This window comes from Crocodylus siamensis, chromosome 3 (assembly GCF_052110815.1).
Source record: "Crocodylus siamensis isolate JL-2025a chromosome 3, ASM5211081v1, whole genome shotgun sequence".
In the NCBI taxonomy this organism is placed as follows: Eukaryota; Metazoa; Chordata; order Crocodylia; family Crocodylidae; genus Crocodylus; species Crocodylus siamensis.
The window spans coordinates 36,947,059-36,973,683 of NC_143397.1; the positions used below are offsets into that span (position 1 = coordinate 36,947,059).

Consider the following 26,625-nt stretch of genomic DNA (forward strand, 5'->3'; position numbering starts at 1 on the left):
TCCTTACATAGTAGCAAGCTTTGTTCACATAGAAATTTCCAGTGTGGACTAGGGTCATAGATAACACATGCTCTCTCAAGCTATGATCTAAATGCACGCACCAAAATTCACTCAATTATTTTAACTACAAAATAGTATTACTGAAGGTTTCTGCTGGCATTGGTGGATCATCACTAATGGAGGTCCTAGGACATAGAATCCACAGGCAGAATATATAATACCAGAGATTTCCAAAGGTCAAGCCAATCAGTGTTGGGAAAAGCAGAAACTTTATTACTTCCAAATAACATGAATGCAAAGGCAGAATCTTTCCTGCTGTCATTTTGGAAAAATCAACATGCACTACTGTCCCCTAACATCAGAGCACCTGGCATAAAATGGTTAAATTATAATCTGATCAGGATGGATGCTGAATGTCCATTTGAATGAGTGGTGACATGGCACTGCCTGCAGATACCTTTGGCATTAGAGACAGTGTAGCCCATAGATATCATTGGGGCAAACTATACTCTGCAAAGCATTAAGGCAGGTGCAGGAGAACTAATTAAGTGAGGAATGCCTTTGGGTTGAAAGGAGAAATGAAAGAGGAGGAAAATGACAGTCCAAGCAGATTGCTGCACAGTATCAATTTATCTGACAAGAAAAACACCCGTTCTTCATTTGTTGTGAAGGTGATGGTGCAGTAACACTGTGTTGTGAAGTAGCCCTTGGCTGAGAAGAATATTGCTAGTGTGGAAAGAGGGTCTGGCTTCCAGAGACCCAATCCTATTTTCCCCAAACAGCTTCTTTGCCCCCTACTGACCAGCAGTGGGAGACCTGACCTGAATCCCCACTGCTTTTTCCATGACCAGCCCCTAATTTGCCTGCCTGACTTGGACAGCCTACTTCTACAGTGGAAACAGTCTCTGAATGAGAATTTATTGTTGAGTTGATTACCCCTCCCCCTCTAACTCAGTCAAAGCACTCCTACAAATCAAGCGATTAAACAAAGAAGGAAAATTTTATTATTAGAATCCTGGTGCCCTAACCACTTACCACTGCAGCAGTGCATAGTAGAGACATACAGCTGGGTTAAGGAGAGAACACCACCAAAAATGTCTACAGCACTAAAGAGTTAACACTGAGACGATAAGGAATTCACAGCCTTGCTGCTGTACGTGGCTCACATTGGAACAGTAAACAATAGCATTTCATTTCTGTTTAAGCTGATGTGATGCACACAAGAGGTACAGTGCCAGTATATACAGTCAGGTCACCTTATTACTGTTTCCTCCCAGCATAAGACTGCAATGATGAAGGCAAAACTGACCATGAGCACTTCCTGCCATGCACTGGCTAATCTACCCCACACCAAGGCTTGCTGACTGCAGCTCATAATACCTTGTGGGAGAAATGGCTGCAAGATCATGCTGCTTCTGAATATGGGTCAGTTCAAGAGCAATGTTGTTCCAGGTGCTGCTGACCACAGTGCCCTGGAAGCTGTTCAAACACAGCCACTTGCTGCTGGCTCTCCTCAAGCTGTTACAAGCTGTCTGACCACCCCACAGCACGGTTGTTGGAAATGTACTGGGCCACTTGGCACTTTGTACCATCCTCTTACTTATTCCTACTGCAGCAGTGAAGAGCCAGTCATATTTTCTGCCAAAGTCCCAAAGGTACTCTGCTGTCTGCTTTCTCCTGCTTCTTTGATTCTGCCCCTTAGTGGACATGGCCTGTTGCCTTCAGCAGGGAGGATGGATGAAAAGTAGACAGCCAGATGGGCCTTTAAAGAAAAGCAGCACATCCTTCTCCCTTTTCCTCATCTGTCAAAGGTATCCCCTTTTAACTTTCTGCATCACGGCCAGATGTAAAATGAAACTTGTCTCAAGGCCTTCCTTCCCCTGTTAAGAAAACTCTCCACTTCGCAGATGCTGACTTCCAGGACTCCTGAGCCCACCAACAAAGACCTTTATTTGTACCGAGTAAAATGGTTTGGGGATCATGAGTGTATGGTAGGGGCAGGAAGGAAATACCAAAATAGAATTAGCAGTGAGCTTATTTGATATGTGACTGCACTGAAAAATGTTAACCTGCTTGAAAAACTTCAGTGGAAAAAGAACAATTTTTCCAGCCCTCAAGAAATCCCTTGATTCCTGCACAGGCCTCCTTTTATCATCCCCTGAGTAAGAGGATCGTCAACTATAATGGACAGTGTGGGAAGATTGGGATGCCTGCAAGACTGAATATTGGGAAGTGTTACCTGTCAGCTCCATGTTCTTGGGGAACCCTGACACAGGACACAGACTGTCTGACTCACAAAGAATTGCCACCCCCCCCCACCTAAACAGAAACTGATTAAGATGCAGTGAGAGACACACCTAAAAACCCTCCAGATAAGGATGACAAAAGTGAAACAACTGCCCTAGGTCTCATTTGCATCTGAGATGGGAACAGATGACCATTCATTTACATGAGAGATGGAGAACAGAAAGCTTGAAGCAGAGACTGCGGTGAATTCTGGGATCCGCGAAGCAGGGGAGCACTGCATGATGGGGAAGCTGTGTTCCACATGCTAATCAACCCTCACACCCAGCTCAGCACTTATCAGACAAGTTCTAATCTGGATTTACAAAGGACTTTTCCTCCCCCCTCCCCACCCCGCACACACACACCTCTAAGCAAAAGTAAGTTTCCTAGGCATCTCAGGCCGTACATTCCCCAGTCCCACTATGGGAGTCCTATGTAAACTTAATTGGCTAAAACTCGGTTGCCAGCTTAGGGAATGCTGAGGCAATAGACCGAGTCAGAGAGGGTATGGGCAACATTTGAACAATGGTACAGGGTTCATCACAGCATCCAGCCTGTTGGAGCCCTGACCACAAGTGTTGTCATACTTTTCCCGAGACGACTGGTGGAAGTCCGCTCCACAACAGGTTATGAACACTCCAATAATTGCCTTAAGTCTGTTAAAAGATTATAGTAAGATCTGGAAAAGTCATGCTAAGCTGAGGCGTGTTCACAGCAAGTAAAAACCCAAAACCCTGATGCTGCAATCTATTGTTTCTGAAGACACCAGGATATCCCATCAAGTATATCTGCTACCCATAAAAATGTCAAGCTGGCTCCCAAGTAGGTGTTTCCTGAGTATCAGTCAAGTTCCTGAGATGTTCCAATCAGATAACTCCTTGTCAATAGAAAATACAATTTGATTTAGACTATTGAGAATGCTTGAAAGAAGCTGAACTGGGGGTATAAAAATCTGTAAAAGCAGCAGCAGTGTGTGTGCTGACACCACCCGCTTTCTTCTGGAAAGGCCGCAGGAGGAAGATCTTCTCCCTTCAAGGATCGTGCTGAGAACTTTGACCTGTCAGCTTTGCAACCCGAGTGCCTTGGACTGGTGAGATCCCAGCTCTCTCTCTCTTTTCTCTTCTCTCTCTCTAAGCATAGATTTCTGCACTTGAACTGTATTAGTTAAGCTTGAGCTAAGTTTCCCCAAATACTTAGTGAAACCAGGGTATACTGTGACTGTTTGTGTTTGTTTTTCCTTTGCATGTCTATTACTACTACAATTGCTACTAGTGTCAATATATATTTCGTCTACTTAGCAATAAATAACTTTTATAGTCAAACTGGTGGTAATTGGGTATATTTTTCCTTCTTTACTTCTCTTTCTCCACTTGCTCTGCAGCAATGCTCCTTTTACCTAAGCTAAAGATCCCTGTGTAGCCCAAAAATACTGTGGGGTCTGCTCATCAAGAGGCTAAAAGATTGGGACGTGCTGAGTTTGAAACACATAAGGGGATCAGCTTGTACAGGCTGATTGACCCAGTTTGGCTCAGACGTGCCCTAATGAACTGAAAGCTGGCCCATGAGGGTATCATCTGGACACCCAGCCAGATTCAAAGGTATTCTGTTTAACTGTGTGCTTGTGTCTGACTGTAGTTATTGTTGCTCTGACGAACTGATTCTTGGCATATGAGGGTGTCAGCCTGTCTATGCTGATCAACCCTGCCAGGTCAGGTGTGTCACATTAATCTGTATGTGTTTGTGTGTATGACTGATTTGGGGACTGGAGGAACCCAGCCCCTCTGAACTGAGTCCTGCAAAATAGCTCCATTGGGGGTGAAGGCATACAGCTCCGTATGGAAACACAAGTAACACAAGCAGCACATTAATAGAATTACCAAGACCCTAGCCCTGATAAATGAGCACACCCCAAAGCAGAGGGCAAATCTGGTAACAGAAGTCTGATTTATGGAACTGTCTCCACTAGATAATTCTATAGGAATAAGCTAAAATTTGGGCCACCATAAACAGGCTGCTATAATCCGCCAAATACAAAATGCGCCTTTCTGCTCCCCCTTCCTCTTATCTCCCAGCCCCCTTTTACACCAAGGAAAGGCCTTATAGTAGATAGATTTCCTGCCTAAAAATATTTCCCCCCATTAGGAAACCACCTTGGATGCCACAGGAGAGCAGTGGAGATCAGTGTGGATGAGAACGTGAGAGACTATTAGTTTATGTAGAGATGAGTGTGATGGCAGCTTCTTACACCCAGAAAGCAAAAGTTTTTGAGCATTTATACACATGCTCCAGGAGGCGAGGGGGCAGAGAGGGCAGCTTAATTACAGCAGCTCTGCAAGCCACTCTAATTAAAGTATCCAGAGTGTCATATGTATCAGCATCCCCACACTGAAAAATGATGGTGGGACATTTTAACCAATGCTCATTGAATGAGTTTGATTAAAGTGCCCCATCACCATTTTTCAGGGCAGCAACACTGATACATGTGACGCTGGAGTCTGCTGGAGCATGGTAATTACCACGCTCCAGCAGACTCAATTAATCAAGTCATTACAGCACGTCAGAGCAGCCTCAATGAATGTGTATAGGCACACTGAGGCCAGGCCTCAGGATGGCTGCAGCAGGTGGAATGACAGGATTCCCTATCCAAAAAGGATGCTACAGCTAGCATTAGCCCACTCTCCCACTCTCGGTTTCAAAGGTTCCCATGCCTGCAATGATGGCCTTCTCTGATTTCTCCTCTAACCAAAGCAACAGCAGAGAGGTGAGACCTTCCTGGCTGAGGCAGGGCTGGTTCAGCTACCACTTTTTCTATGCCCCATTCCTTAATTTCTGACCTAGAATCCCAGCTGTGATCGCAGCAGCTGTGGCTACTAGTGAAGAACATGAACTATGCCTCATTTAATACCATGGTGGTCAATGACAGCTTCAGTTTCATGTCCCCCTCCAAAGCTCCCCCTTCCACCCCCAGTTACTCACCCACAAACTACCCCAGGGGCCTGTACAAACATAGCTGGGTTCTGAATTTAGGACAATGAAGAACATAGTCACACAAGCAAGCACAGAGCTCTGGTTCTTTGCCCAATATATCCTGTCTTGAGTATTTGATATGTTCCCAGTTTCTATGGTAAGGCCAATTGAGTCCCTCATTAAGATCTCTAAAATATCACCATATGCCTGTTGCTTTTAGATCTCTGACTGAAGTCATAAAATCTAACGTCACCCCCCAACTTAACAAGAAGTTTGATGTCAGCTTCAAGCAAAGAAGCCACAGGCTGGAAAGGAAGTTTCCTCCTTGTTACTACTTGACTGGACAAGAGCAACACCAGAACTAGAGCAAATGCTACAAGAAGAGAGAGGCATGTGGAAGGTGAGGTACAACCGGCAAAAGGTGATACATCTGCCAACTGGAAGTCACTTCTTTTCTGGAAATATGGCAGATAGACACTAGAGGGGAAATTTTGGGAAGACCTTGGGTGTTTCCTATCTTTTTAGTGCTCTGTTGTTACTAAAAACACAGTGCTGTTTGGTTTTTTAAGAGACAAGGTCATGGGTGACTGGTGCCTCCTGAGTCAGGGGGAGCATGTGCCCCCCCAGCAGCCGGTCAGCAACTGGAGGTGGGGGGGAGGGTCCCACAGCTGATCTCACCAACTGGGGCGTGGGAGGTTCCCCACAGCCAATCTTGCCAACCCAGAAACATGAGTGGGACTTCTCCTGGCGCCCCCCACTCCCCAGCCAGTGCTCACAAGAGGGCACCACACTGCCTGCCCACCCTACCCATTGCTTAACCGGGGAGCACTGGCTGTCAGGGGATGCACCAGCACTCTCAGGGTGTGCAAATGCACTCCCGTGTGCCCCATATGCATCACCACTGGACAAAATTGCAGCATATCTATAATCAAGACTTTTTTGCAAGCTGAGACACAGAAATCAGGGACAGTAACAATTCTCTTAGTTTTACCCTTTTGTATACCAAATCAAGATACCATTCAATTACATTCCCCTATGATCCTCAATTACCTCTCAGCAGGTAAGGTATTATTACCATGTAAGTCAGAAAAGGAGACAAGAGACAGGTCTATAACCCAACCTGTTATTGATTATACCCCAAAGCATAAGAATAAGAACTTGTCTCTATGCCGATCTAGCTACCTGCAACAGCACAATAGATTCTCACCTATACCAGCTGGGGACAATACAGGAGGGAGGAGGAAACTCGCAGCAGGCTGTCTCAAAGTTCCAGGGGTCTTCCCAAAATTCCTCCTTCCCTCCCCCACCATTTACATCCAATATGCATATGTGGCTTATTAAACTAAATATTCTGATTGGTGTTACGCAAAATTTCTTTGTTTTACTGAGACTTTAGGAACTTGACTGAATCAGTTTTCTTGTGGACCTGGAAGATGACAATCAGCTGGGGTCTGCGTCCTTGTGAAAAGTACAATGCTGAGCAAGAGAACTTCTTATCACTTTTCCTCACTATATGGAGATGTTACTAGCCATGTTCTGTTTCTTTTAATTTGCTGACCAGGCCAGTTGCAACATCTGCACAGGTTTTCTCTGAAACAGGCTTTGTGACCTGCTCTAGCCAAAGTTCTGCAACTTAGCATAAGTCCCTTGAAAGTGGCCAAGGCGGACAACAGATTAATGAAGACACATCATAATTGCAATAGGATTCTAGCTGACTGCATATAACTCAATTGTTATCAAAAGGTAAAACATCAGTTCTTACTTCTAGCTGTTGTTACATACTTTTTTAAAAAGCATTTATTCATTCTTGCCTTGTCTAACATTACTGGCTTGATTTTATTCTATTTTCGCAGGCCGGTGCTTATGATTTAAATGCAAGTTTATTGATTGTTGATCATATATCAATTTAAGCACATATAATTCATAACTCAGGTTTTGCCTAGGTCTATATTCTGCACCTGTCAGTGTGGTCTGTCAGTCACTGACCATGTCCACAGCCTACACTAGCTGAGTCTCCATAGCATTATCAGCCTAAGCTTCAACTCACTTCTCCTGCAACAACAGGCCTACTTAAACAAGCCAGCTTAAAGCCTCACTTAAGTCAAACTGAAGGTTTGTATGGACAACTCTCAAGCTACACCTGGAGCCAAGAATGCAGTGCAGACAAGCCCTCCTGCAGTGTGCAGCTGGATTAGACATAACAGCTAGAATCTCCCGTGCAGGCAACCCAATATAGTTAGCTAGTTTGATTTGTTTTCTCTGTAACAAATATCCCAGTATAAATGTGCGTAGATGTATGTGTGATGGATGAAGTAGCATCTGGCTTTCCATCATAGTCTAATTCCTTTCAGGCTAAGGTCACCTCAGCTCCCTATTGTCTCAGACTATTGCCTGAGGGCAAGAAATCAAAAATAACATCAGCACCAGCCCCACTAGGCTTGCTGAGATTCATGCAGAAGTGAAGGAGCAAAACAAATCTGAGCCAACGCCAGCACATGTGTACGCAAAGCTGGAATGAAATCATCTGCCAAGAAAGGCAAAGGAACAATGGAAAGCTTAAAAGTTCTAGCTGGCAGCATCTCCTGTGGTGTGACTAATTTTGTAACGCATGCTGTTAGCAATCCTGCAGCAAGTATCCAGAAATCTTGGAATAATACTGGGAGAAAAATACCCCAGCAGTCTGACAGTCATACAGTTGGTGGGGAAGAGATCACTTATAAAGAAAACAGAGGGTTAATAAACTGCTTTATGGAAACCATAAGGCCTAGTATCTTATATTTTGTATTGAGCTTTTCTTCTCTAAGGATTCCAAGAACATGGCTGACTATCCTTACATATCTTCATATGAACTACTTCATGTGTCACTGAAATGTAGCCAGTAAAATAAAACAACTGTTTAATAGCATACACCAGTACAGGATGTCAGGAATTCAAAGCCATATTTTCAGCACACTGGAGAGACTGAGGGCGAAAGTAATTGATCCTGATGCCAGTTTCAAGACAGCCTGGTCCCCGGCATAGATTAGATTACCTCAGGCTGTTTTAACCTCCGCTGTATAAGTACAGACTCCAGGGTCTATTCCAGCAGTTGAGGGTTACGGGAAAAGGAGTGTGCCATAAAAGAATCCTCTGCCCAGCTACAAATCCACCTCAGGGCATCGGGCTGGGCTTAGAAGCCACTACAGCAGCTCTGGAGAATCCCCTAAAGCAGGGGTATCAAACATACGGCCTGCAGGCCAGATCCAGCAGGCAGAGGCAAGTCATCTGGCCCTCACCACTTCTTGACATGGCTGCAGGCAGCCAAGGAATTAGTATCACTGCCAATCAGCCACATCACTGTGGCTGCTGGAGCTGCAGTGTCAGTGTGACTAGCACCCAGGGGGTGAACACAGCTACAGAATTTAGGAGTTTTGAATGCCACAGAAGTCAGCAGCATTCATCCCCTGCCTCCTGGCCATGCTGGCACTGCAGCTCCAGCAGCCATGGCTCTGGAGAGGCAGTGGTGTTAACTCCTTTGTTGCAGGTGCCAAATGGTACAGCATGGCTGCAGCAGCCAGAAGCCCTGCAGTCCAGGTCCAGCCTGTGAGAAGCCTCATGGTCTGAATATGGCTCAGAGACAAACGAGTTTAACACCGAGGCATGCTCCACTGCTGTACTGGCTATTGGGCAGATGTGCTCAAACCTACCCTAGTAGCCACAAGGATCAGATGCCTTCTACCCAACTGAAAGAACTGAAGGAATTTAGATTGGAAAAATGAAATGACTCTAGCTGAAATTTGATCAGGACACTAGAGTAAAGGCTGCTTATACCAGAAGTGCATAGGATCTTATAATTGCTACATTGGTAACAAGCTCCAGTTTACACCTACCTAAAATGCAGTGCTTCACATGCAGCATCTCCTCATGCCATGCTGGGCCATTGAGTCACTGCTGATTCAAAGGTGAAAATATCACATACAGAATCATCAGTGCCACTTCCTGTAGTTCTGGGCTATTCTTGGGATGTCCCCCAGCCAAGTCTGACCAAACCTTGCAGTACATGGCCTGTGACAACTAACAGGCCACATGCCTACACGCAGAAACATCTCAGGACATTTTGAAGCTACCAAACTGTACAAAGAGAATGCAGCTATCACCATCACCTCTTAGAAGGACCATTTTAAAACACCAGTGTAAGTCTATCTCAACCATGTACTTGGTCCATTAAAAGCTTTCACCTCTAAAATCCCAGTCTCTCTCATATTTCCTGGACCAGTATAGCCATAACATCATTCCAGTACTAGCAAAGCATGTCTGAACCCAAGTCCAATACTAAAACTGGTACTTACTTTGATAGTGAGTCCTAGTCCTACCTCAAATTGTTCAAAAGCCTCTTCTTCCTTCCTTTCTTTCTGCCTAAGGATTAAATTCACTCATACGCCACAACATTCAAAGAATCAGTATAGGGTAGCTGGAATGTTCCTCCTACTAAGTCCAGACACCAGACAAGAGGTGTCCCAGGTGGAAATGTTACAATCTATGCATTCTCCTTTGCCTGAGGAAGGGTGAGTGAGCCTGAAAGCTTGCAAATAAAGAAGATTTATTGCAATTATTTAGTTGGTTTAATAAAAGATATCACCTCAGCCAAGTGTTCTGCATATTCTGTACACTTGTAGCATTTTCAGTCCCTCACATGCCCACCAGTTCTGGCAAGCTTTGGACAAAAGCAGAATCCCAGTGGCCACCAAACATTTCCTCATTGTGCAAATGCAGTAGCTGCAGAGTACTGCGCTATCTCCCTCTATGGCCTGTGATCTCCATCCATGCATAGTGGGACCACAGTTGTGCTATTGCTTTATAAGCTTTCCAGGGCTGCGTGAAGGGGAAGGGCTGAGACAGTATTTGCCCCAAAACAGGAGAGTATAACAGATGCTATAAATATTACAATAGGACAATGAATGTTACCGCACAATTAGTCACAGTGTGAATTCTTCTACAAATGTTTAGTTTGGCCCACATACTACAACGGACATGCCAGCACAAGACTAGAGATGTGCCAGTATGGAAACGCTGAGAGATCTAGTATCCCAAGCTGGGGAGTAGTATCAACATATCACCATTGCCAGGAGCCATTAAGTGCTCTGAAAGGCAGCAGTTCTCTAGATGATTTCATACACTCACATAGTCAACATTTTAGGCACTACCCTATCACCCCTGACTGGAAATACATAGTGTACTACCAGGAAGAGATATTCTGAGCTAGTGAGATCACACTGGCTTACATGCCAGCTTCACTTCTGTAAAAGGTTTCTCCACAGAGCTAGTGAGCCCATATGTAATGACACACTAATATGGCTCCTGCTTCCTCAGAAAACTCTACAAAGCACATAGACAGGGGTAGGATGCAAGGGAAGTCACAGAAAAAGGTTCCTTCTGCCTTTCAGCACCTTTCTCCCACCATGTCCCTGGAAACCTCCCTTCCATTCCAGTAGACTGAAATATGTGGACCTCCTCGTACTAAGAAGTGTGCCTCCTCACAATAAGAGGCACAGCCCCTCAGGGACTGTCCTTCAGTGTTTATGGATACACAAGATATTTATTGCAGGTTGCTCTGTATTTGTTTTCTTATTCACCATACGTGTCCCTTGCCAGAACATGCCTCACCTTTTCTACAGGTAACCCTGACATTTCTTTCTCTGGGTTTGGATGTGCAGCTGACAGTGGTATGAACTCCGTTTTCCCGACAATCCCTCTGGAAAAGAATTGCTGAGCTACAAGGCTTTTATATTTCTTGACCTAAACTGAACACAATGGATAACTAATTTCACATCTGTGAGGAATATTTATATTGCTGCTGTCACTGCCTAATGTTCCTCAAAAATATTAGGTCATTCGATCCCAGTTGACTTCCTGCCTATGGCGGGGGGCTGGACCCGATGATCTCATGAGGTTCCTTTCAGCTCCTAATGTCTATGAAATCTATGAAAAATATTTTATAGGATGATAGACCCTGTATTTAATGATGTTGAAATAGGAGTGAATAAAGTCCTAAAGTGAAAAGAGAGTCATTCCTACCATTATGCGAGCTTGGTTCTCTCAAAGGCAAGAATGAAAAGTCAATATAACAACATTGTAATATTTTTACTTCACAGTCCATTTGGCTTACAGCTCTATTACACAAAGGGAAATATTCTGACTTTTTGATTCTCGCGCTCTGCAATCCTTGAGATCTCTTTTGCAGTGGCGCAGCTCAGCAGGAGAGGTAAAAGACTAGACTATTGCCTAACAGTTAGGGCATTCTCCTAGAAAGTAGGTGGTTTTTTATTTTGGGGTTTCTTTTTTTTAATTTTGTGTCTCAGGCCAAATCAGTCAAATCTGTTCCAAATTCTATCGACTGAGCAGAGTTCAATCATTCATGTTTATGTGGCACTACCACCACCACCAAGTACCCTATATCCCAGACTCTTCAGTCTGGGCTTCAGATACTTCCAAATCCATAGCAGAAGTCCTACATGCAAGCCCAAGCCCAGAGGCCTCAGATTTCAGATGACCCCTAGTCTTCCTTTCATCTAGCTAAAAGGCCGAAGGAGCAAGCTACAGGGAAAGCCCAAGAGCAACCCACCATCACCATAAATTGCATAGCCAAGATCCTTGCATTTGGAGACTTTTGCTAGGGTCAGCCTGCCCACAATGCAAGGGACAGGTCTCCACCCTCTAACTACACCAAGTCATTCAACTACCTGGTTATTTGTGGTATCTCCCTGGTCAGGTAAGTGTGGGAGATATGAAGTCGAATCCTGTTAGACAGAGAGAGGCACTGGACCTGGGGTCTTCAACGTCCTGGGTGAATACTAACTCTTCCTCCAGTCACTTTTCCAAAAAAAAAGAAAAAAGTAATGGCTGCCACTCACTTGTCTGGGTGACTGCTTAGAGCATTCCTATTTTATTCAGTCCTTCAAGGGGCTGAGGCTAAGGAATACCTGGTTTCAGGCTATTCAGTCAGGACTGGAGCAGTTCTGGATATACATCAAAATTCCACCTACAGCTTCCTTTAGATCCCTAGTAGCCCTCTATCGGATCTAACTTCCGAGGGAAGTGGTGCTGGCTCCTACCCTGGGGGTCTTTAAGAGGAGGCTAGATGCCTACCTGGCTGGGATCCTTTGAGCCCAGTTTTTCCTTCTGCCCAGGCAGGGGGTCAGACTTGAAGATCTACAAGGTCCCTTCCAATCCTCCTTCTATGATTCTATGATCTAATCCTCAGTGACTAACTGGATTATGCTAATAATAGTACTCTGCAGTTAAACAACAGTTTTACATATAAATTACAATATATTACTAATAGAACTGTGCAAAACCTCTTGCTCTGTAACAATAATTGAAGTCAGTTGGAGCATGGGTGACTACTGACTAGTCTCTTCAAAAAATCAGCCCATTGGTGTCTCAAGCAGGGACAAACTAAGCTACATGAAGCTAGATGCCATTGTATTCATATAGACTTGTCCAAGGTTAAAAAATCAGGGCCCTGACCCTGCTCCCTATTAAACTAATGAAAATTTTGCCATTGAGTTGAGCTATTACAAGACTGGTAGTTAAAGCTACTGAATTCTAATCCCAGCTTTGGACAGAGAGAGCAGTTTCCCTTATTAACCACTAGAAAACATTCCCTCCTTAGAATACAGCAAAAAGCAACAAAATACATTTGCAAATTGAAGACACAGGAAATTCCTCCCTAGACTGATTAATGAGGCTGAAGTCTCTCATTTAGGAAGCACTTTAATATTTTTAAATGATTATATTAAAATCTCATCACAAAAATAATGTCCAGTTTTTAAAACTTCCTTTGATAAATTTTGTTTCGATAACACTAATGAGATAAATTGATTTTTCAGACAAGTGTTAAGTCACATGCCAGAGCTGGAATGGGTTTTGATTTTCCATGTCTACCTAGGTACTTACAGGTCCAGTAACATTGTGGTACCGGAGTGTCTGTGAAGTCAGCATTCCAAGAGGATCAATGTAGCTTCCACATTTCATGTTGGCAACTTTTCTTATTCATCTTCACATGAGTCAGTCTAGTTTATGGAACAGCTACAACAAGGTAACTACCTCAGAACTTCAAGTCTGCAGAAAACAAATGTAAAGGGACTTGGAGATGAGTCAGAGTTAAAATACTGAAAAAATAAAAGTATCCCAAACTGACAACTATTGCACTGGCTTATGGTTTAGTTACAGAAACTGGCATACATAAAAAGCCAGGGTTCCTAGGAAGGATTCTTTCAATCACAGATGCCTTAATTCAGCAAACACTAAATAGACTTACACATATGCTCAAATGCTTTGCTGAATTGTTCCATTTTGCTGCAGATCTCGAAATTCTATAGAAGTGGACCACATAGCAGAGATTATCTAAAATATACGCTAGACCCACCAACTCTCAATCTCCATTCTGGAGAGAACTCTGCTGGCAAATAAATGAACACTTCTGCATCCCAGTAAATACTAGTAGAGAGAACTCTGATTGGAGTTCTGTGGATGGAGAGGATATGGATTAGTAGGTCTCTTCATATCCATTTTCTGACACTGCCCACAATGTCAAGCCTCTTAATTACAGAAACAAAACTGTACTGAGGGAGGCACACCTTTTGATGATATTTATCCTAGTCCCCAAATCTGCAAAATAGATCATAGTTTAGGTGAGTCAACCCCAAAACCAGTTTAAGGAACATAGACTGTAGCCAATAAATCACTTACAGATAAATCCAGAGGGAGTGTTTCTGGCAAGCAGTTCATTAGTAAAAAAATGCAGTTTGCAGTAAACTGCAAAAATAGGAGAGGAGAGAACATACCCCCCCAAAAAGGCCTTAAGATGAAATATTTCTTCTTTTCAATTGAAATACAATTTTGAGATAAAGGCTATGCCCATGCTGCCCTATACCACACTTGTGACTGGGCGTGTCTACACGTACCCTTTTTAAGCAGGATTAGCCTAAACTTGCCATTTAAAGGGCACATGTCCAAACATGTGTGCCCTTAGTGGGCCTTAAAAAAGACAATTTTAGGCTAATCAATTTTAGGCATAAAGCAAGTATCAAATTTAGGCACAATTAACTAAGTCATATTAGCCCACATGTAAACACTTAATGTGCTTTAACACGGTGTGTGTCAATGGACATACACCACCTTAATGCACATTAGTGCATCTGCATATGGGCTAATGTGACTTAGTTAATCGTGCCTAAAAGTTAATGCACCTTAATTCGCATTAACATGTCTACATGTCAGTATGCATATAAATCACTGTAATGCACCTTAAGCAAAGGCACATTAAGTTTAGGCACCTGTAAATACACATGTAGACACACCCACTGCCACCAAACAATAAGCCCCACTCACTCACTTCCATTCCACATAGCTCAAACCTAGAAATATGGCAGTGAGGACTTCAAGGAAATCCCTACTACCCTTCAGTGTCTGGAGATGTGATTTTAAATTATTCCGTTCATCCAAAACTAAACAAGACTATGAACAAAGCTGGTGATAAGATTGCAGAAATTGTATACATAGAATTTATTTCTGCTTATGTATTTCCCCTATAATTTCCTGCATTATAATGAAAAATTGTTCCTTTAAGAAACCAGTTAAACAGCCTGTATTGAAAAGTATGCCCTCCTTTTGTGTAAAAGCGACTTCATCTGTCTACACTTTAAAATTAAAAAACATTGGATAGGAGCAACCCATTCCTCTAGTCCATCTCTCACTCTCCACTTTTAATTTCCCATTTGCAAAGAGTTGTTCTTGAAAAACCAAAATGAGAAAGTGTTGCTTGACACTCAGAAACACAAAATATATTCATTTAACAAAAGTGGGTTTCACAAAAAGCTTGCATCAGGGGTCTGTTGTTTCTTTACATTGAAGGAAGAAAAACTGGAGTAAGAAATTTCTTCCTGACTTAAAATCTGGTGAATGGTTTAAACATTTTTACTGAAAGAAGAATAATTGTCATCAGAACGCAACCAAGAATTATGAAGAATATACAAATGACAGGGGAACAATAAAGAGCAATGGTCTCACAGATTAAAGAAAACATGCTTCACCAAAGCCCCTAAAGCTTTTGAAAAAACACCTGTAGGTCCGAAATAAAATGAAACATCCAGAGGGACTAGGAGGGAAATGCTAACCTAAGGGGTTGGGACATTTCAAGAAAACTGAAGAGTTTGCCGAGTTAATTTCAAAAATGAAAATATTTTGAGACATTGTTCAGAGACAAACTAAGTTTTTGAGACTGGCTAGAAGTGATACAGTAAATAGAACACTGAACAGATAAAGAAATCAGTTGTATAATACGGTAAAAAAAGCAAAAGGGGAGCAAGCTGATTTCTATTTCACTTTAGTCTGTCTAAGACTGACAAACTGTGGTCATAAAAATGACTTGTATGTACAACATTTTGTTCAGACCAGGAGTGGCCAACCTGCGGTGCTCATGGGACAGGCAGCCTCTATGTGGCACGTAGCAGATCAGGGAAAGGACAGGCAGCGCTGCGGTAGATAGCACAGGATGCAGAAAGCACATCAGCAGATCGGGCAGGAAACAAAAAGCAAAGAACCTGATCGGGCAGGAGAATGAGGGGATAATTTCTGGCACATCTGCTAAAACATTTGGCCCCTACTGATTTATACAATTCAAACAGCCTACCTGCTTATATACACATCTCCCTAATTTTTAGGCTATCAATTTTAGTGACAAATGTGTGTGTGTTAAGATGAAATATACAGAACATTAACATCTTAAAATGAAGCGGAGGAAGAAGAAACACTGAATATTTCATAAGTTTCTGCATTTATGAACACAAAAAATATTCATTCCATTGTAACTGCTGTTATCCTTGGAATGGGTACTTCGGCAACAACTGTCTGCTAGCAAAAATGTAAGTCTCTCTTCATGGCCAGGTTCAGTACTATCAGAAGGCAGGGCATACCTTTGCACCTTTATGGAATAATGAAATAAGATAGTTCTGTCTCACAGCTTCAACATTGCCATGAGTTAATAATTTAACCAAAGACTGCCTCCATGGTTCACAGGTACATGTTGAACATAGCACATGCCTGAGATGAGCATTGGTTGCTAACAACCCCTCAGACTCAATATTCCAGATGCAGCCTTTATGTCTTTCTTTGCCTTTAATCCATATTAGGAATCTTCCTCATATTCAGATTAATCTTGGATGGACCATCTCTAAAGAGTTAAACTACCCTATAAGCTATATGCATAAAGCTGGGCCAAAGAGGGTAGCTGGTGTTCAGTGTTCACAGACTTTTTTCCCTAAAGGAAGGTATATACATACACTTCATTGTCTGCTGTGAATCATTACTCTCAAGCCTGTCAAACACCTATATTTTTTTTCCTGCAGGATGCCATTATCAAACTGATAACTCTGTGGGATGCTGTTATCACATTGATTATTGACGCAAAGCGGCTGCACATGCCAGATTGAATTATTAATGGCTTAAATCATCCGCTGATCTGACACCACAATCTGTGTAATTGTGTTCAGTGACAGCACATCCTTCTTACTGGAAATGATATAATTGGATCTGTTGAGGTACAAACTGAATATGCACAACGCCATTCCCCAGGATTTGTACAAACAGGTCTTTGCTTTATCTACTTTTTACACAGAGACACTTTATAGCTTCCCAAGCTCAAGGTCCTAATTCAAAAGCATGAAAAAACCCAAAAGGCCTGCTGCTGTGCCCTACTAGACAGCCTGCTGGCTCCCAAGGTCCTGGTTTCAAAACCCACAGCTGCCTTCCCAGGGGCTTCTTGTCTGCGCATGTTTTTTGTCTTTTATTTTTGTAGACTGGGGGGAGGGGTGACTGAAATTTCCCAACCCTTACTGCTTAAAAGGTCTAAGAGAGCAAGCAGAGTATCATCATCCACTGGGATACACAGCCTAGTGAGTAGAGCCAGGAGCTGGATCAAGGATTGCAGGAATGGGGGTCAGAAACCACAAGCCAAGAACCAAATACCAAACTAGGGCCAGCATCTGGAAATCAGAGGCCTAGTTACCAAATCTGAAGGATAATCCACAGGTCAGACAAATTGAGTCAGGAGCCAGGAAACAGATCCACAGGAAAATCCAATGGCAAAATCTAGGAGCAAGAACCAGAAAAGCCAAAGGCATTGCCAGGACAAGAGCTGCTCATAGATCAATAGATTGTGCAACAAGGCTCAGGTGCTGGAGGACTTCCTTGGTCCCCAGGACCAATCAAAAGAAAGGGCAGGGGGTCAGCTGGCCTTGATCATTATGTTAAGTGACAGTGAAGCCAGTTACCAGTGCTGTAATGGAGTTTGGCTTAAGCCTTACACATTTGACCTGGTACCTAGGCTGCAGGGAAGAACCTTGTGTAGAGCCACTGAGGTGTTCTGTGTCTTTGGGGCTAGGTGCTGTACCTGGAAATGGAAGAATGTGAGTTCAGGGCTCTCTGTAGCAACTTCTGTCTAGGCACCTGCAGACAATTTTTTTCTTCTTCCAGGGCAATGCAAGCACAGCTCAAATGAGTTCCTGAGCCCACCTAATCAAGGGGCTCCGAGATGCAAAGTTGCAGGGCTTGGCACAGCGTGCTGAAACCCCTTTACATACCTTGCCAAGTCCCTGATTCCATCCCACGCTTCATTCTTTCCACAACCTAGTGCCCATTCCATTCCCTAGATCTCTGCCCCCTCATGATCTCCATATCCTACCTTCTTCTGGCTCTCTTCCCAAGACTAATTCCTGCTGTGACCAAGCCCAGGCTGCTGGCCCCAGCCTAATCCTCTCTCCCAGGAGCTAGCACCTACTTCCCATTCCCTGATTAAATCCTTCTGTTGGCCCTATAGTCCAGGGCAGCCTCACACCAATCTTCAAATCCTGGCTTCCACCTTCACTCTTGGTTGCCCTTTCAGGCCTTATCTTCCTGCATCTCTTCAATCTCCAGGCCCCAATAGCCTCATGCTAGTCTTGGCCCTTCTTTCCTCCCCCACCCTTCTAGTTCAACAGTCTCTGCCCACCAATGTTCAGATCCCTATTTCATCCTCCTACCTTCTTTTGGAGTATATCAGAGGTGACTGCTGGTCCTCCAAAATTGTTCTCTGGATGGTGGACCTGTGGTGATGATAGCAGTAGCAGACAGACCTGCAGAAATGGCCAGAGAATACTAGAAGTCTTACAGTGTTGTGGCTGTAGCAACAGGTTCTGCAACTGTGGCAATTCTCACAGCAACAAGTGGCTCTTCAACTCCAAAAACAGGCAAAGCTCTTAGCATCAACTCATGTTATATTCAGCTCTCTAACAGTGTCCCTGGTGTCAAGGGTGAGGAGAAAGCAGGATGTCTTATGTAGTTACGTCACCAGTATCCTCTAGCGGCAACTCCAGCTCTACAATTTAACTGAAGGGACACAAAAGGACATGGAGGGAGCTGATTCATGTAGTCCACAGACCATATTTGAGAGCATTGTAGACTACCATCTTGGGAATCACAGTGCTGGTAAGAGGTTACCATGACCTCCAGGAAGATGTGTTCTATATATATATCCACCACCTCTCAGGAGAATGCCCTAACCCTCAGGCTAATCTGGGTGAGAGCACACACAGGATGACTCTGTGCCACTATACAGACACAAAGTCAATATTCATTAGTAAAGAAAGAGAACACAAAAGGGAATTTGACTCTGTAGATCATGGTTAGGACAGTTACCTGTGAGGTAATACAGGGTTCTGACTCTGCTCTTAAAGCATTTAATCTGATGACTGTTTAATGTAAAATACAAAAATTGGCCTTGGAGCAGAGGATGGAACCCAGGATTCAGTCCTCTGTTTCAGAGGGTGCTTAAACCAGCAGGCTACAATCTACATGTGGTGTCTCTCTATTGTTTTTCTGCCTCCAAAAGTGAATCCTGGTCCTGTATCAGTAAGCCAGCTTCAGTAAAAGGAATGGAAGATCTGCTGCCACCACCCATCTAGAACCTGTAGCCTGCTGGGTAGGGCACTCTATGCAAGGTGGGAGATGTGAATTTGAACCCTCTCAGACACAGGAGGTACAGTAGGAGAAACTTCCCTTAACTCTGCATTTCCTGATTCTCAGTGATTTAAAGCAGGGCTGTGCAACTGGCAGCCTGTGGTTAGCTGTCTCACTGTTATATGGCAGTGGAGGACCTAAGGGTTTACACAGCCCAAACAGTCAGGGAGATCTTCAGGGAGTGTGTGTGTGTGTGTGTCCAGTGTACAGCCCATGCAGTGTATAGCCTAAGTGCAGCCCCCTGGCCTCTCCAAAGTGAACGTGAAACCACACAAATGTGGGCTTTATATACATTTTATTTAGTTAGTCTATAAGGTACACATCTACCCTGCCTTCTCTCCAACTTTGAACTGCCCCAGTTTAAAGTAGAGATGTATTCACCATACTAGAATAGTACAAAGCAATGCTGATTAACCTTAACACTGAGTTACTGAAGTTTTGGGACCATTAATACACTTATATATTTTGTTCATCACTAAACCAAAAAAGAAATAAAGATAAGTAATGAAATTGTTACATCAGTGTTTTACAACCTGTAAATGAATGCACTGAATGAATGACCCTAGGTCTGCATATTTATCATGGCCATACAGAAATGTATACACAATAATAAAATACAGCTTTTATGGATACAGCTTTTTTTCAGTAAGCACAGTGTTACTTGAGTTAGATTTAAATCAGTGGGCCAAGCAGTCACAAATTTGCCATGTTACAAGAGGAGTTTTTTTAAACCTGGGAGTTAGGGTGACCTTCTGTTTTAGCCAGGACAATCTCAGATTTCAGGGGCTGGTCCCAGCTGACTGTTGAAAATTATAATGGGTGGCCCAGAAATGCAGGGGTATGTGGTGCAATGTGGCCAGGAGTCAGAGCAGCACAGAGTGCCTTGCTGGTGGGCATGCAATTTCTCCTCCCCACCCCACACTGACTTGTGACAGCACAGGGGCAGGGCAGGGCAGGGGTGGGGCCAGTGTCCTGATTCCCCAAATGATGTCCCAGATTTCCAGGATTTTCATATGGTCAACCTACAGGTGGTGGAACAGTAGTTTCTGATCCAGATAAATTCTAAGATCTTTGACAGTAACAGATTTTTAGTACCAAACTTCAGCCTGGTACTAAATGAACAGAGTCACAGGCTAGTGAAAACCATTATGTTCATCCTATGATGCCCTCCATAGCTGACCAAAGAACCTTATGCAGTAATCTCTGCATCCAGCCCATTTTCTGTTAGGATTAGAGCACATCTTCAATTTAAAGATGGAAAGGTTTCCAATGATGAAGGAACCCCAAGAGCTACCCCTCTTCATCTGTGAGTAATTTGTTGCAGAAGTTAATCATACAGCTGTTTAAAAATGTGCCTCATTTCTAACCTGAATTTGTCTGCTTTTGGCTTCTGCTCACTTCACTCTGTATTGTCTTTTTCTGATGGATTAGAGAGCTTTCTACTCCCATTTAGCTCTCCCCTGGACAGTACATGTAGGCTGTGATAAAGTTACCTCTGAACCTGTTCTTGAATAAACTAGCTTCTTAAATATATTGTTGTAAAATGGTTTCCAGGCCTTGGATCATTCTTGCTTTTTCCAATTTTAAACATAATTTGTTAAATATTGACATGTGAACTGGACACTGTTCAAGGGATGGCCTCCAGATTACTCTTGATGTTCCCCTACATATCTGAGGGACATATTCACTGGACACATCTACATGAGATGCTATGTTGCCGTAGTGACAAGCTACAGCGATGTGCCATCAGCAGGAATAAATCGTGATGCTAATGCTACTGCACAATAGCAAAAAGCTACTGTATAGTAGCTTATTGCTACTGCACAGTATGGTCAGAAATAACCCGTGTGCAGCTGAGACTGTGCGGTAAGTGGTTACTGTGTAGTCATTTAGTACTTGCTTTAGCACTAGTTACATTTAGTACTTGACTGCAGCAAGTACTAAATGTAACACTGTAATAACTGCGCAGTCAGGTGCACATGTAAAGGCGCACACTATGAGCTCACCAAGAGCTCATGTCCTCTTCGCTATATACTGTATTTACTCCAATATAAGATGAAGTTTCTCCCCCTCAGTATGGGGGGGAAAGCCTCTCATCTTATATTTGCATATGAAACAGAGAGTGGTCAGGGCCAGAGTCAGACCCACAGCAGCCTCCTGCTACCCACTCCAATTCCTCTTTGCAGCTCCACCCTACTCATTTCCCTTCCTCTTATTGTCAGGTCCAGCTGGGCTCCGGCTCAGCCTGAGGTCTCTCTCAGAACAGAGCATATGAGAACTCCTTCCTCTGCCCTGCAAGTCAGCAGTGCCGACATTGGTACAACCAGGCAAGGGCTGAGTTTCCACATGCTGTGCTTTGGCAAGGAGCAGCTTTAGCAGCATCTGACAGTAAGAGGAGTGGGAGGAAAGAGGCAGAGACTGGAGAGAGTTTGGTGGGGGGGAAGGGACAGAGACTAGGGGGAATGGAGGGAAGGGCAGAAGCTGTGGGGAGCTGGGGTTGGGGGGTTGCAGGTGTCAGGGGGGCAAGCAAGAAGCAGGGGTCAGAAGTGGGGAGGCAGAGGGCAAGGAGGCCAACCCCCTCTCTCTCAGCCACTGTTTTCCCTGTTGTAGCAGTGTGGGGAGGGGGATCGAGACAACCCTTCAATACTTAGATTCTATACCTAGGGAATTATAATAAAGGTATTCATTTTTCATATATAGAATCTAATTATTGGGAGCTTGTTTTATATTCAGGGTCATCTTATATTCATATAAATGCAGTACCATGATTCCAATGCCTTTTCAGTGTCACTTCATTCTACGAGACAATCCCTGTATTTCAAGTGTGGTCTGCGTGCTTTGTTCCTGTTTCTATGACCTTGCTTTTGATTGTATTAAAATGAATATTGTTCTGAGTTCACTTCGGCAAAGGAACCAGGTTAGCCTGAACAACTGGAAATCCCCCTATTGTCACATGTCACTTAGCCAATTTTTGTGTCATCTACAAATGTTACCACTGATGCTTTTAAACTTGTTTCCAGAATATTTGTAGTCATTGAATAGCATTGAGCTGAAACAGATCCTTGCAGGACTTCAGTGTAAATATCTCCAAGATACGATTGTTTCCAAAATGCTGACATTATTGCAATCTATCAGTTACACAGTTTTGAATCCCTTTGTATGCTGCTACTTTTTAATCCAGAATATCATGAGGAAAGAAACAAAATGCTACAAAACTCTGTTGTGTCAGCACAGTTGCCTTCATCAGCCAATTTGTGATCTCTTCCAAGTGCAATACTATGCTATCTGATGAAACATGATGTGATGGGCTAGCTGGCAGTGACCTAGCCCAGGGGTTTTGAAGGGGCAAAAGATGATTGGAGAACTTGGGATTCCCTTTCCGCACCAATCAGGCCCCAGAGATTCACCCCCTTGTGTCCCGATTGGCCCCTTGGGTCACCTGGAGGGGGATAAAAGGGGCAGCATGGACTGACTCAGGGAAGAGACCAGTGAGGGATAACAAGGAAGGAGCTTCACAGAGCTGGTGAGAGTTGAGGCAGGAGCAGTGCCCTGGGAGAGCCTGAAGGAGCAGGACCTGCAGGCAGTAGCAGGACCCTCAGCAGTGTGGTGTGCAGCCGGCAGGAGAGGCTCCCCACTGGACTCCAGGACCCCCTAGGAGAGGCTGCAGCCAGCAGGAGAGGCTTCCCCCGCTCCAGGAAGGATCTGAGGGGTTCCCAGCTTTGCTTCCAGGTCCTCCAATCAGAGGCTGGGCAGCTTGATGTGAGGCTGGGCTCCAGGATGCTCAAGATCTCTAGCAGGCTGGAGTGGTGCCACCAGTGGTGGCTGTGTAGCAGCATTCTTGCCTACTACCTGGGAGATGTGTGTTCAAGTCCCAGTTGAGGTGACTTGGGGTGAGTGAGATAACAAGAAATAAATCTTCTTGCAGTAGAAAGGGGCCATTGTGTTTTACACCCCTCCCTCCCCTTTCTCCCCCTCCAGGTACCAAGGCCCTATATTTCCTTGTCATTTGACATTTTGCATTTTGTGCCTTTTTTTATATTTCACCAACCCATATTTTTTGTTCTGCTGTTTGTGTTTTATATTTTGTTAACCCTGTCTTTTGACAATGATTGTAAGTGTCTAACATTTGTAGAATTCTGCCCCTTGGGGCACTGTAGTGTCCACTACACCCTCTGATTTATGCCTGTTATGTTCCCAGTATTAAAAGGTATACGGTTAAGTCCCCACTGGTGGTCTGGCTCTGCTCTATAGGGGGGGAGAGTCCCTACACCTCCCACAGCACTTGTGCACCTTTGATCCCTTCAACTGGAGAGGGGGTACCTCTTGGAGTACTGCCCAGGTTACAATTATTTTCCATTAGACCCTGTAAAGTGACACTAATACAAATAATGTTTTCAGTCTCTATGGGCACATCGACATGTGACACTTTGAGTGGATTACACTAAATCTATTGCACACTAATGTGGTGGGCAAACCTGTGTTAATGCACAACAGATTTAGTCTAATGTTCATTAAGGTTGCTAAAAAAGCATTCATCTGCGGTAATGCGCAGTAGCACCAGTTACAGTGCATTAAGCTAGTACCTGTCATTAGAGGTACTAAACTTAATGTGCTGTAATTGCAATGCATTAATGAACATGTAGACATGCCCCATGAATTGCACCCTTTGTTTGACATTAGCCAGGATGGATGCTGATGGAGGCCCCAAACAATGAAAAGTCTACCACGGTAGTGCCATAATTTGGTACAACTCTTCCTTTTCTACTGGAGTAAAAGAAGCTGCAACTTCCAGGCAAGTACAGAGACGATGAGCAAGCATTTGTAAAGATGGGCTCAAGATTGTCCCAGCTTACTGCATACACTGCAGCATCTCTTCTGGCTGGGCTTGCATATACCCTCTGACAAAAGCTGAAGTTTTTCCCAAACCAATAGAAAACCTGTGGAAGCAGATGTGCCACTGACTTGCAACCACCCCTCCCCCACCCTCTTTATATTGTGACATATTCTTCCTGCAGGACGCATGTGGCCAGGTTGGTAGGGGTGGGGCAGCAGTTCAGCCTAACATGGAAGTGGTCCAACAATGCTGACTTTAATAAAGAAAATACAAGAATTTGTCCCTTTGAACCTCATATGTGCCTCAGAGGAGGGAGAAGGAGCAAGTCTGATCTATGTGATGATGACATGCTGGTGAAAACAAACACATAGGAGGTTTAATCACCTTAATAATAAAGCTCCATCTCTATTTGCATACACAGATCACATAACTACACCAGAAGTGTCCTTTCACGTAGCTGGCTTAGACTACATGTGAAGTCTACCCGGTTAGTTATGGCAGTTGTGGCAAATGGCTTGCATCATTGCAGGGGAAGAGCTCTGACAATCTGGTCCCAAATATATTAACAGTATAGAAGTTATCAAACATGAAGCAAGCAACAACCCTTAACATTTTTCTGCAGAAAGACCCTGTGACACTTGCTGCTGAAATTAAAACTTCTTCCAGTGTGTTGTTTTGTAACAACAACTTTATTAACAGGGACTAAATAAAGGATTAAAACACATTATAACTTTATTGAAACATGTAGGACAGTTTTGAAACATGTAGATCGTACATATTTATGAGCTGTACACCTGTTATAGAAATACATGAATCGTTTCCTTTAAATATTTGTGAAACATTCTCCATTATTTGGTAATGGTTCTCAACAAATTCTCTTTATGTGATAGCCCTGGTGAAGCACTTGCTTACCCGGAAAACAGAAGATGTTACTCCATCAGCCAAGGTGCCCAAATGAATGTAAGATCATCTCACATCTTAATTAACACTGTGGGATTGTCAGCCTTAAATCTACAGAGAGGATTCAAATCTGCCCTCAGATGTATGAAACTCCTGCTGCTGTTCCTATGTACTTCACTGAAGGAAGGTATGGAGTCAGGGTGTCTTTCACATAGAGGTTCCTCTGCATCTCGAAGGAAAACTGGAGGACTCCTGTATGTACTGGTTTTCACCCTTTACTCATGCACGCACGCATACACACACTCACACACACACACACACTTTGAGGTTCAAGCAGAAGCAACCATCCCTCCAGACCAAGGGGAACCGGACAGAACACTGCTTCATTTGCCAAGAGGCTCACTGTTTAGCATGGGAGCTTTTCTCCACCCCCACCCCATCCCCCCCACAACACATTCCCAAGTCCCTCCATTCTTCCAGCCTGGGGAACTTCACATCAGCGTTGGGCTGTGGGGCTCACCGCAGCGGACAGCCGGCGTCTCCATGCCGCGCCCTTGCCACACGGAGGCGCTGCCGCCGGTGCTGCGGTTGCAAGGCTGCGGGGCTGCCGGGCGGAGGCAGCGGATTCCGAGGGGCACGGGCCGGGCGTGCTCCCCGCCTTCCTTGCCGTGGCTGTTTCCCCTCAGCGCAGCCCGGCTTTCCCTACATCTAGTCTCCACTGGGCCATAAACAAGCCCCAGCTCAGCTTGCGGCGGGCGCGGACAGCGGGCGGGCAGGGCGCGCGCTCCAGGCGGGGGCGGGGGCGGGGGCGGGGGCGGGGCGGAGGACGGGGCCCGGCAGGCGGGGCTGGCTGCGGGCGGGCGCGGGCGCCGGGGGCACGACGAGCTGCAGGGACGTGTCTCCGCGGGCTCCCGAGGGCGCGCTCGCCAGGCCGGCCGGGGTCGGTGCTTGGCGGGGAGCCTGTCACAGGCACTTCAGCAGGAAGGAGTTGCAGGAGGTCCCCCGGGGGCAGCCGCACAGCTTCCCGATGCGGGCGCCCTTCCTCAGCGCGCACTGCTCGCCCGCGTCGCACTGCCGACAGCAAGGCCCGCTCAGCGCCCGGCCAGCCCCGCTGGCGGAGTGCGGCCGGGCCGGGGGATCCCGGGACCTGCCCCCGCCCCTCGCCCCTCCCGGGCCGCCCGCGGGGGGGGGGCCGGGCCCGGGCCCGGGCTCCCCCACTCACTCGCTCTCGCTCACTCACCATGGGCACCTGCCCGAACTTCTTCTCGTAGAGCGGCAGCCGCTTGCTCTTCAGCTTCTCCAGCACCTCCTGCAGCGCCTCGATCTGCCGCACGGACCCCGCGCCCGTCAGTGCGGGGCCCGCGCCGCGCCGCGCCGCCCCGCGAGCAGCGCCCCTCCCGCCCGGTCCCGGGAGCCCCCTACCAGCTCCTTCTCGTGGGACGCGTCCTCGGCGGCGGGGTAGAGGTCGAGGGCGCGGGGCCGCAGCAGGGGCTCGGCCCGGGGCTGGTCCTGGCCGCGGGCGCCCAGCAGCAGCAGCAGGGCGGCGCCGAGGAGCGCGAGCAGCCGGGCGCTGTCCATGGTGCTGACGCGCCGCCCCGCGCCCG

The 26,625-nt window shown here is 45.1% G+C and overlaps 1 protein-coding gene across 1 annotated transcript; it reads right to left on the reverse strand.

Moving 5' to 3' along the window:
• Positions 1-24,820: 24,820 nt before the first annotated feature.
• CARTPT (CART prepropeptide) lies at positions 24,821-26,625 on the reverse strand. Its single transcript, XM_090037198.1, has 3 exons — positions 26,444-26,625; positions 26,262-26,345; positions 24,821-26,092 (listed from the first exon to the last, which is right to left on the reverse strand). The coding sequence occupies exons 1-3, from the start codon at positions 26,597-26,599 to the stop codon at positions 25,985-25,987; spliced, it is 348 nt and encodes a 115-aa protein (XP_089893324.1). The 5' UTR covers positions 26,600-26,625; the 3' UTR covers positions 24,821-25,984.

Coding starts and splice junctions, on each gene's coding strand:
- CARTPT (XM_090037198.1), bottom strand. CDS start 26,599: ATGGACAGCGCCCGGCTGCTCGCGCTCCTCGGCGCCGCCCTGCTGCTG. Junction 26,346..26,443: donor CGTCCCACGAGAAGGAGCTG/GTAGGGGGCTCC, acceptor TCCGTGCGGCAG/ATCGAGGCGCTGCAGGAGGT. Junction 26,093..26,261: donor AGTTCGGGCAGGTGCCCATG/GTGAGTGAGCGA, acceptor TGCTGTCGGCAG/TGCGACGCGGGCGAGCAGTG.